The sequence below is a fragment of the Podarcis tiliguerta genome, assembly GCF_965153285.1.
Source record: "Podarcis tiliguerta genome assembly, chromosome: 8".
In the NCBI taxonomy this organism is placed as follows: domain Eukaryota; kingdom Metazoa; phylum Chordata; class Lepidosauria; order Squamata; family Lacertidae; genus Podarcis; species Podarcis tiliguerta.
In genome coordinates this window covers 63358977-63371314 of record NC_139541.1, presented here as the reverse complement: position 1 = coordinate 63371314, position 12338 = coordinate 63358977, and the positions used below count along the sequence as shown (strand labels likewise).

The window sequence follows — 12338 nt, the reverse complement described above, 5'->3', positions numbered from 1 at the left end:
TTAGTTGGTGCAGGCTGAGAAAATCAGAAGCTGCTGGGATGACTCCCTCCAGCAGTTGAGAATAAGATAGGAGATCTTGCCTAGCTAATTATACTCCCTTTTAAGTGAGAGTTTTCCCCACTACCGAAACCCTGGTCTCCATCCAACTCTTTTTATCCTTGCAGACATTCTCTAAACTTCTAGGTATTTGAAATGGCCAATGGCTATACAGATTTAATAGTTTTGCCATTTTTGTGTCACTGTTTTTAATACACTATTTTGTGGCGAGGGGAGGGGAAGATACAAAAATATTAAGCGAGGCCAGTGCCTAATCATGACAAAATACTTAATACAGAAGGCCAAGGACACCAAACTGACTGGCAAAACCCACCAACAGAACAAAAACACATCTATAGTATCCTTCTGTACCACTATTTTTTCTTGAACTAATTAATTTGAAACTTTGGGGCAGCAGGTAGCGAGAGAAAAGCAAGCGAGGATTTATTAGGAACAGTGACAAGGGCAAGGAAGAAACATGAAAAGTTGTATTTTGGACTTGGGAAACCACTACGGACATTCTTCTGTAAATGCAGAATTCTCTCTGTTTGCCTTGCAGAGTCCAGGCCTCTTTCACGAGTCACTCCAGACTTAAAAATCTTTTAGGGAGATGTGTGTGTTAAGGGTAACATGCATAACTGAAGTCTGTTTCTAGGTGCCAGTCCCAGATTCAACAGAGTTGCACAAACAACCTGAATATGAGCTGAAGTTTTATGTATCTCCGCCTAAAATAAGCTTTGGACCACCCTCAATCTTACAGACACCGACCAGGCTAAGCGGAATTTCTGCTACACATATGGTTGATGTGGGTTGGTTGTTTTTTGCTGAGGATTAGACAAATGTGCAGAAAATAGACTTATCAATGTGCATTAGCTATGACAAAGCCAAAAACAGAGCTTTCGTGGCTGAAGGCAGTGCATTCTTATTGCAAACAGGGCACAGCTATTACCCGTGAACTTCAAGGTATCTGGCTGGCCACTGTTGGGAGATGAACTGCTGGATGAGACAGTCTTGATCTGATCTGGCAAGACCATTTTTGCTTTGACAGATAGAATTTCCTGGAAACAAATGACAAGGTTAGCTATTTATTTGGGGCATTATGAGCACAGGGAGGCTGAGGAAGGTGACCTCCTTTTTAAGTTTAGTTTGCATAGACACAACAGCAGTTTAAGAGCCTTTTCAATCCTCAGACTGAGCATGAAGGAGAAAGCCTCTTACACTTCTCCTACCTCAAACGTATCATCCGCCCCTCCACTTCCAAGTAATATGAACACAACTTTTGATTGGCTAGAAAGAATTTATCATTTCTCTAAAGTTTACATGGTAAAAAGTTTGTTTTTTTTAATCACATGTACATTACAAAAAGTCCCTCAAGAAAAGAGAGAGAGAGAGAAGACTGGAAGAGTTTATAAAAGCAATTATTTAAAAAGTCTGGATTAAGAACTGTAGCAGAAATAATAATCAGATGAACAAGGAGGGCCAAATTCTGTTTGAAGGTAATGAAGGCAAGCAATGTTACTTCCCTCCTCACCCAAGGTGGACAAACTAAAATTTGGCACCTCACCATCGAGCCGTTACTGGCCTCAGTGTTGAACAAGGGTGGGCTCATTATAGCATTTTCTGGTAAGATCAGACAATATTTTCTTAGCGCCACCCAAGGGCAAGTTCACACAACCACTGGATCTATGGCAACAGCCAGTTTCTGGGCATCTAGTAAGTTCTGCATGTACAGCACAAAAATGGTTGTCTGGCCACATGCCTCATTATTCAATAAGCATGTGAAAATATACATGATGATCAATCTGGGAAAACATGGCAGCAGCCATTGTGCCTACCACTCAGAAGCATGTGAACCAACTCTTGGTCTGATAAGAATATTTTGCCCCCAGTAAGAATCAAGCAACTCCAGTCATAACTGCTGAAGGAAACCACCGATACCAACCACTGATAACCCACAGATAGCAAGGCGCATCTAATGATGTTTCTCTACCGTAAAATCCACCAGGGGAACTGGGGAAGGGGGAGAATTAAAGGTGGTTTCTTTCAGCATTCCATCTTTTGTTTAGGTGAGCCCCTAACAATACACATGAAATAATTACTCTTATAAATATATTTGTGTCATACGAAATAAGGCACTTATCAAAGTCATCTATCATCCTAGACAGGAAACAAAAAGAAATTGGTTAGTTTTTAAAAAATCATTTAAAATGAATTGTGTTAAAAGCGGCAATACAAAAAAAATATATAATCAGACCCTTATCCCACCCCACACTTTATAAAGATTTTTTTTTAAGGTACATACAAAAGAAAATCAAACACAGAACAGCTTGAGAGTCTCTGAAGGCATGAACAGCTTGTCAAAAAGGACACTCTCTCCCCAAGCATGTAGTTCAAAAGGAGGCACATTTTAGAGAACTGAAAGGCTGCTTGTGGCCTCTGGGACATTCAAGGGTCTTTCTCCTTGGGTTTGGTCAGCGGTGATGGAGAAGCAAGGAAAGAAGCGGAAATTCATTGGCTGTAGAAGAGGTTTAAGACCGAACACTCTGCATCCCAGGTGGCTGTGGTCGAAAATTGGAGCCAAGGAAGAAGAGAAAGAGCACTTTAAAAGCAAAGGCTTAAAGAGCTTGAAAAAGGACTGACTCAGAAATGTGCTGTGAAGTAAAAGAGAAGGGGGCAGAGTAACTGGCAAGCTTTCTGCAGAATGCAATGGGTGGTGTCAGGGAGAGGCAAACGGGAAAAGATGAAAGGACAGAAACCAGCAGTTATAGAGAGCCTAAAGAGATTATCAGCAGCTTGTCATCTGACAGTCAGTCTGATGTAGAGGGGGAGGAGGATGAGCCTGGGACAAGTCATGCTGTACACAGAGGAAGTAAGGGGAGGAGTTTTCGCAGACTTGCATGCTGGGTGCGGAAAAGGAGGAAGTAACATTAGAGGGAGCAACTGCGCACAAGGGGAAGGAGGTTAATGGAAACACTGGAGATGTACGTTTGAACTTTGTCAAATAAATCAATTGTTTGGAACTGGCTGGGAGCCCGGAGTCTTATCTATGGCCAGCTGGACAGCACTAAGTCTCTGACAGGTGGTACCACAGTTCTATTGGATGTGCTTAAGAGTCCTGGGGCCTAAAAAGGCTCAAGCATAAGGGTTTTCAAGAAATTTGCTCCCCCCCTTCACTTAACTGAACAATGGCTGTTCCCTATCACTCTACTCTAGAAGACTGCTAAGTAAAATTTAAGAGCCCTCAAGAAGGGGTTAAAAACCAATCAACAGAAACCACACAACACCCATGATAGACAAGTGATTCTACAGTCAAAATAGCTTTAAAAAAAGCCAACTGACTGATGGAAACCATCCCGGACACACATCTTGTTTCCATTTTGGTTACCAGCACACACTAGCAGATGTTTCAAGAGGAGACAGCGTGATTTGTTTTAGAAAGCTTGATACCTGTTTCTACTGCAAAAATGGGGCAGGCTGTTCAGTATTTTGACAGCCCCCATTACACGGCTGCTGCCAGAGGTTCACAAGCCTCAATGATACAATCTTGTCAAACAATCTCTTATTTTAAACCGTTCATCTCAAACCCCCATTGGCTGCATGTCATTCTCCAATGCATCATGCTGCCCATTTCAAAGGAAAGCAGCAGACACAGATTTAGCAGGGAGAACCTGAGTTACAGGCATGACTTTTTTTTCAGTTGGAACTCAGTTCCAGCACCTCAGGTGGGCGCCACTGGCATTATAAGAGAACAAGGGAGGTGTTCATGGTGAGTTCCGGTACCTCTTTTTCTAGAAAAATAGCACTGGTTACAGGTAACTTATTTTTCAACTCTTAAAATGAATTGCTCTGTGCATATGTTATATCCACATCTGAAGACTGCAGAAAGTTATCATCACCACTATAAAACCTTTAGAAGTCCAAGCACATGCTGAGAAGTTCACATTTATTCTGCACAATTAAGGATGGCCACTACTCCTATTTCTGTTCACTCGATTACAAACTTCAAGCTGCTAGACAGTGTGCAACCTTCCACTGGGTGGGGTGGACTGCCATGCTAACTACCATTGACCTGATTACAAAATGATGGGCATAGAAAGTCCATGAATAACCAGCCCATTTTTAGTGATCCTTAATGTATACACTAGGCTTTGCAGAGAGTATTACTTGTTCCCTAGCTAACAGGACCAGTGGTCAGGGATGATGGGAGTTGTAGTCCCAAAACAGCTAGAGGGCCAAGTTTGGCTAACACTGCCTTAGACAGAAAACCAGACACACAAATGCCATCTCTAAATAGTTACGCTAGTGCAAAGCTGCAGGTTCTGTTGCATAGATTTTGAGAGCAAAGACTGGGAAGAACTGCAAGGCACATTATACAACAGACATTATAAGCCAGCTGCTGATCTTGGTGCCTGAACAAGAAACTCAGTGTTCCAAATCACAGCAGACACAGCACCTTCCAGGATGCATGGTCTATGTGAAAGCCGCACCCTGTCTCCCCCCTGTCTTTTTATGATACAAATATCCTGTGTTCTAACACTGAGTGCTTATCCACCAGTAAAGAGCCTATTGTCTCCTTTTTCTCAAGACAATGGAAACATATGCTTAAAGCAGCTCTGCACCAAAAGCAAAAAGCACCAGCCTTCCACCAGGGAATGTCTGAAGGAACCTCATAGTGTAATTTAGATACAAATTCTCCCCGCTCCCTCGCTGGGACTCTGAGTTCAGTCTGAAACAAATTTGTGCCTGCTTTTAATACTTTGGTCCCTTGGCTAAAACAAAACACTAAGCTCTGGCATCAGACACCCTTAAAAAAAAAGGACATGTAATAAAGGGTTGGAAGCATGAGACAGAAAGAAACAAGATGACACCTTTCCTTTGGTGTACGAAAGCTGTTACAAGGCATGTCACAGTGTGAAAAAGGAGAGGCATGTGGAAAGGTAAAGAATTTCAAACAGGTTAAAAAAAAGGAGAGCTCCCAATTAGCACCCAGAACAAGCACCCTCATTATGGGAGTGGCTGTCATTATTCCAGTAACCAGGATCCCCAGATAAATTTAAGGACCTTCTCCACACCAGCTCTTGGCCAAGGGAGCTAACTGACCCAGAGAAGCTAATGTATCCAGAGCTCTTGACCCAGAAAAGCTAATGTAAAAAGGCACCTGTCTAAAAAGAGGTAAGGGGATCTAAAGCTGCTGCTATAGACCTTGGAACTAACCGCTGAAGGATTAAAGCAAGCTAGTGAAGCAGACTAGGCAGATAGAGATGACCAACTTTTTAATCCTCAAAGTCCCCATGTGATGCCTGAAGAGACAGAGAGCTTGGGCCAATGGCTTGAAATTGCTGCTGCTCAGCCTCTATTATAAGATGTTACAGTCTCATAATTTTGAAACGGATGTGCAACCAATCTGCTCCACTTTTGGCCCCCAACAGACCAAGATGATGCAGCTATATTGTCTGCAATACAAAATCATGCCCAGTGCTTATTGCTTTCTATTTGGGGAACATGGCAGAAAGTTATTGCCCATGTAGCAGGTACTCATTCTATCATTAGTGAAACCAGCTTGGCAATATGGAACTGGGCAAAAAGGATCTATGACCTCTGGGTCACACCTCAGACTGTCGAAACAGGAGGGTTTTTTTTGGGGGGGGGGAGTAACTGTTCTGTATATAGTGCAACTCTCATGAACATTGGGCTTTACATTTTGAATTGAGCATTCTGGAGATTGTTGATGGGATGGGTTGGGAATAGAAATTCAAATCCATTTGCCGATTTGACTGGATAAGGCAAATCACCGGCTGCTTGCAGAGTATTTCCAATGCACACTGTAAAGCTGTAAAGCGGAAGAGCATCGCCTGGAAGTTTTATGGCCCTTCAAGATGCCCATCATTTTAACCAACACATACTGACTGCAACAGGACAGGCAATGTTCTTTTGTTTTGTTTTTACGAAATTATCTCCCAACCCCAAGAGAGCAGATTTTTTTGATTAGGACCCTGAGAATATGGAGATCTGGGGTTAGTTTCAGTTTCCTTCTTGCTGGAAGGAGGCACAAATCCCAACAATGGAAAGAGGCTGGTAGTTACTTGGAAGTTGGGCACATTGATCTTTGGTTACTGGACGAGAGAGAAAAATAAGGGGGAAATGGTTTTGGCAATCTCAGAAGTTATATAAGTTTTCTCTCAAACCCACTCCCCCCACCCCCAAATGGTGGGCAGGTGTTTAATCGGACCAGTCGTCCTCATCAAACTCTGAAGAATCATCCTCGGAATCGCTGTATTCCACTGCGATGCGGCGGGCGAGGATGGTTGCCACATCATTGCCCACAACTTCTCGCTTCTCTTGTTCACGCTCCTCTTCTACTTTACGGAGCTGGAATCCTATCAAGGGAGGAAAGAAAAGGTTAGAGGTGGTCCTTCCAGGGAACAGTGGTCTTTGGTAATGTTGTGGGACTGCCCCATAAGGGCTGCTCAGTGTCGGGGGACGGGCAGACATGGGAGTAATATGAAATAGCTTTATTAGGGCCAACTGAAAACAAACAAACAAAAACAAGCTAGATCTCAAGAGAGATGATTTTTAAAAAAACAAATGTTGCTGGTGCAGGACTTAGCAGGGGCCTAATACATGATCATCTGAAGACTGTGGTGCAGAAAGCTTACTGAAGACTAATTATGTTAAGAGCAAAGGATCTCGGGTTGAAGTAAAGCATACTGGGATAAAGCAGCAACAATCAGCCTTTGAAAAGACAAAAACCAGCAGCTACTTAGACTTGCAGTTTTTAAAGTTTCAACTGGTCCTAATATTCCGCTACAGCTATAGTCTGAACCAATTTGGTTCACTGTCAGTGAAGAATTCAAATGAGTAATAAGGAAACGAGAGTAAATAAGTGTGGCTCTTTCACTGCTTTCTCAGCTTAGGATACGTGATAGGCAGTTACAAACAGGCTAAATTGCAAAGGTTCAAAGAGGATGCCCTCACTGCAGTGAAAAAGGAAGGTTTGTTGCAAGTATTCCCAGTCCACATTTGCTAAATGACTAGGCATCTAGCAGCTCCAGTAAGCCCCACCAAAATACACACACATGTGAAATGTCTAGTCCAGACATTGCAGGACCACAACTCTCATAATCCCTGACCACTAGGCATGCTGGCTGAGGCTGATGGGCGCTCTAAAACACCTGGAGGACTCAATCCATTGGTCTCATTTCAGGCATTAAAACTTAGGATATGCAAAATGAGAAGAGACTTACCTTGACGGATAGCAGAAAGCAAGTCGCTCCTAGCCTCACTAACAGCAGGCAATGAGGACTTGGCCTTGGATGATCCCGAATCTGGTTGTGGAAGATGGGTATCTGGCCCATCCATGCCGCCAAAAGACGATGGAGGTGGGCCAGGAGGGGGTGGGGGCGGAGGAGGGGGCGGTGCACCTCCTGTTGGCGGGGGTACCAGGGGTGGAGGCACAGCAGCGTATTCTGCTGCTGGAGGTGGTGGAGGAGGAGGGGCAGCAAAATCGGGGTGAGGTGGGAATGAGGGTGGAGATGGTGGAGGTGGGATGCCTGCAGTTGGAAAGCCTGAAAGTGGAGGCGGTGGAGGAACACCAATCATCGGCGGTGGTGGCGGCGGCGCAGGAGGTGGTGCAAATCCTGGCCTGGCACCCTGTGGCGAGCCAATAGGTGGAGCTGGTGGAGGGTGGCTTGGGCTGACTAGGCTGGGTTTTCTCAGCCCTCCGGAACCACTCTGGTTTTGTGCTGGATAGCTGTTGAAAGTAGAGATTTGGGAAGGAGACAGGAGGGGAAATGTCCCATGAGTTTTGCAAATATCATAAACTGGAAAAGGGTAAGCACTATTTCTCAGGTTTTTCTGATAGTAACTTGCTTCATTTATTAGATCACTCTTGGCTAAGAGATCCAGGAGTTTGGGAGTTACGTTCCAATATTCTGTTTAGCATCCAACGGCTGACTTTGGAAAGTATTCCAACACATGCACACATGTGAAAGTATTTGAGCACAGCTTGCTCAAAAGATTAAAAATTATTGTTGCCAGGCTGTGTGTGTGTGTGTGTGTGTGTGTGTGTTTGTTTGTTTTAAATCCAGCTCCAGAAAATTCTGGTACCTTGGAATCCCATCATTCCACAATAGCATTTTCCAGCTAAGATAGCTACAGGAACCACTCTTAAAGCAACCCTGAAGAGGGAAGGAAACCCATCGGAACTTGATTTAGGAATATGGCACATTAATACAAAATTGCATAGGAATGTCAGGATGACAGAGACATCGATTTTCAGGTAAGTTAAAGTTCAAAGCCCTCGTGGTAATGAAAAGTAATACAGTACTGAATCTCGTTTTGTGACCGGGATCTGTTCCGGAGCCCGGGTCGCTGGGCAGAAAAGGACGCTGGACAAAGTGCTGCATTTGAGCACGTGCGCAGAGCAATTTGCACTTCTCGCATGCACGAGTGGCAAACCTGGAAGTAACCCGTTCCGGTACTTCTGGGTTTGCCGCGAACACTCGACGAGGCAGACACTAGACGAGGTACCACTGTATGTGAATTCTCACCTAAACTCCCCCCCTCCTCCACATACCTCCCCTAAGGAGTAGTATACTTTCCCTCTTAGTAAAACGCTTCCCCAGTCTGGAGAGTAACTACAGCTGTTCCTCACCAATTGGATTCACAGTGGCTGACAGTCATGGGCAATCATGGCAAGACACTTGGGCTGCACATAGCAGTCTAACATGGAGGAAATCTGATCTCTCCATGAAGGGTAAATCTGCTGCGCAACACAACCCTAAGCAGTATCTGGCAAGAAACCCCTAGGCAGCACCCTTGTTTGTGAGGTGTTTTGTGGATGGCTTAAAAAACAATAATGGGCACTTCTCCTCCCAAGCTACCACTACAAGCTTCATGGATGGGGTTTATATGACAGGCTCACTGTGGTCTTATTGGAAACACTTGTTTTATGGAAAAGCAAAACAGCCTGCTTCTTTCATTCCATTGATTGTAGTCTTTCAGTGGTGCTTACCTAAATTCCATTGGTGGTGGTGGAAGACTGTCCTCTGTGAACAAAGGAGGCGATGGTGAATCTGGCTGCGGAGGCGGGGGGTAGTAGTTGGCATCAACACTCTCATTGGAACCAATGCTACCATTCTGATAGACCGTATTAGACGGGTATCTAAAAATCAGCAAAAGGACAAGATGGACTACATCAGATAAAAACCCTTCCCTTCCAAGGCTTCGATGGACCCCAAGTAAATAATACTTTCAGAACATTCAAGTCAGGAAGAAATACAAACAATGCCATCAAGATCAGAACCACTCTGGTACTGAAAACTGTAGCATCTTGCCAGATCATTTGGACTGAAAGTCTAGTAAGAGGCTACCATTTTCAGTACCAGAGTGGTGCTGTGTGCCCATGAAGAGTCAGAGAACAGCTCCTGTCAAAAGACTTTCAATCCCAATGACTCTCCTGCTAATGTGTGCAAGGCAGGGCAGCTGCAGCTGGGGAACATTATGAGATCACACGGGAAGCAGCAAGAGAATGGAGTTTATTAATTAAACAAAATTAAAATACAAGTTGTGTCCCCTACTGTTACAACTGCATGTTCTATGAGCTGTGTTTACGCACATTCCCACTGTTCGGTTCTTTTGCTTAGTCAACATTTTATATTCATCTATTTTGTTTTCATTATGTATTGTTAATATTTCAATAAAGATTATGGCTTTAAAAAAGGAAACCACCACATATAAATTTGACTCATTAGAATGAGATATTGCATATAATACTGAAATAAAGCTTTTATTTGGAAGAGAGGGGGTAGACAGGGAACTTTTCACAAACCTTTTACAAAAAAAAAGTTCATATTTTCTTTTAGAGTGAATTATTTAAATTGTGGTTGTGAAGCAAACGTATTTTTAAACTGTGTGCATATATGCACTGTTGTTTTAAGAGGATAATGACCGCAATAACTTTACGCAAATAAGTTGCTGCATATCTTCAGCCATGAACAATTTACAGCCTTTGCACAAAATTGAAACAGTGGGTGAAATAGACTGGCATGGGATTAGTATGCAGCAGTGTTCGAAACTCACATTGTTCTAGGTGCATTTTGTTACAGGGAATTTCATTAGCGCGAGCAGTTTCTAAGCTCTAAGCACAGTACTGCGCTTAAGATTTCAGATTAAAGCTGCAGAGTAGAAGGAAAGGAGGACCTTTTTCTGCCTCTCCACTTCCAGCTACTCTTTGAAGACTGAAGAAGAGCCCCTCTTAAGAATATTAGGGGGGAGGGGAGAAGGACTAGACCATGTGAAAAATGAACATAAGATTTTAGCTGCAGTTTATTCATTTTCATCTTTGTATTCTTGTTATAAAAAAAATTGTGCCTAGACATTCTGTCTAGCAGAGACACTGTCTAGCAGAGACACCATCAAAGGTCCGTATAGTTAAAGCTATGGTTTCCCCAGTAGTTATGTATGGAAGTGAGAGCTGGACTATAAAGAAGGCTGATCACCGAAGAATTGATGCTTTTGAATTATGGTGCTGAAGGAGACTATTGAGAGTCCCATGGACTGCAAGAAGATCAAACCTATCCATTCTGAAGGAAATCAGCCCTGAGTGCTCACTGGAAGGACAGATCGTGAAGCTGAGGCTCCAATACTTTGGCCACATCATGAGAAGAGAAGACTCCCTGGAAAAGACCCTGGTGCTGGGAAAGATTGAGGGGACAAGGAGAAGGGGACGACAGAGGACGAGACGGTTGGACAGTGTTCTCGAAACTACCAACGTGAGTTTGACCAAACTGCAGGAGGCAGTGGAAGACAGGAGTGCCTGGTGTGCTCTGGTCCATGGGGTCACGAAGAGTCAGACACGACTAAACGACAACAACAACAACAGACATTCTGTTGTTGCACCCTTAACCTATCTTAAATGTGCCATTTAGCACCTAGCTTTCATATCTCAGTTTCTAACACTGGTATAGAGGGGACTCTCCAGCTCCCCAGATTGCTCTCATTGCATCAGATCTTCATAGAGTAAGGTGGGGCTGCATAGTCCATACTTTTTCCAGGCAGGAGGAGCTAGAAAGGAATATATGTGCATACATGTATTTGCGATGTGTGTTCTGAACATTTGGGAAGTCCTCTCCAAAGGACCACCAATTTTTAGGAGCTCCAACTGTCCCTACCTGCACATTTGAAAGTGATCTAGGCCATATACAGATTGGATTCAGTTAGAAATAGTGAAGTGTCCAGTACAGGAACTGCTTTAAGATAAAGCACTGGTGAATAATTCACACAAACAATCTTCTCCTGCCAAAGGTGGGAAGTGCAGTCCTGGGAGCCTGCTCATGATCACACCAACTCAGGCAAATCACAAACACTCATTTGTGTAAACTCATAAACTCACTACAGACAGACACTCATTATGTCTGTAGTGCTGCACCCGCTTCAGATATAGGCTCCATTTGTTTTTACAAATTTGCTATATGTCTCCAAGCCGACAGGTACCAGCTGTAGGTGATGGGCATAAATACACAGTTACTGAAGCTTCACTTGCTTGCCTGAACAATTAAGAAAACCCTTTAAAGTTATCTAATTGACATTTACAATTCACTGCTAGACCACATCAATGTGGAAAACAGGCTTCCAGTCCACTCACTTAAAGGGCAGGAATGGTGTTCTTCAGACTACGATTATGCAATTCTGTGGAAGCTAAGGCAAGAGCTAAAAGCAAAATCCACAAACAAGAAAGTGGTATGGAAGAAAAATGAGTGTTTCTTTTCCTAAAAGGAAGGCTTGGAAAATGCAAAATGGGTGGAAGCTTCATACTACATGGGTCTAAACCAGAAGGCCACATTCTTTTATAGGGGAAGTGGCCATTAAACCTGGTCCCTGCCATCTTCCCCCCACCTGCTGTGGCATTCACCCTTGAAATGGACAGTTCCATTAAATCTCTGATTCAACTAAAAGGAGAAAGGCTACTAAACGGTTCCATTTCTGATCCCTCCCTTCTCTGTTAAGAGAGTATCAGAAAGAGCCAGAATCATCTTGTGTGCTTATCTCTCCGGGTAGAAAGCTACCGCCTAGAATGCTGCCAAGCTAACCAGCTGGGAATTGTTCTGAATGCCAGAACGCCATGTCTGAAGTGCCACCTCTACAGTCATGAGCTGGGGCCAAACAGGAACACACAGCTTGTGGCCAAGTTTGGGTGAAGAAAGTACCCTCAATTTGGATTCTGCAGAGAGAATTCTCTTCTTATAAATGGCTGTGTTCCTCATGAAGAATGGCCAGCTTGGAGAGCACGCTCTGACCTTAAT

At 43.6% G+C, this 12338-nt stretch overlaps 1 protein-coding gene and 1 long non-coding RNA gene across 2 annotated transcripts in view; one reads left to right on the top strand and one right to left on the bottom strand.

Annotated features, from left to right (window-relative positions):
• The first annotated feature begins 243 nt into the window (after positions 1-243).
• LOC310684820 lies at positions 244-4762 on the top strand. The gene is made up of 2 exons (XR_014514825.1): positions 244-2746; positions 3116-4762. It is a non-coding gene; the product is annotated as an uncharacterized lncRNA (long non-coding RNA).
• A 530-nt stretch (positions 4763-5292) lies between these two features.
• The window catches only part of WASF2 (WASP family member 2), a 41225-nt gene continuing 34179 nt past the window's right edge, over positions 5293-12338 (bottom strand). The window contains exons 7-9 of the mRNA XM_083455540.1: positions 9050-9199; positions 7281-7786; positions 5293-6413 (exon numbers count right to left, since the gene is read on the bottom strand). Of these exons, the coding sequence (XP_083311666.1) occupies positions 6256-6413; positions 7281-7786; positions 9050-9199 (814 nt within the window). The 3' untranslated portion in view covers positions 5293-6255. The remainder of the gene's footprint in view (positions 6414-7280; positions 7787-9049; positions 9200-12338) is intronic.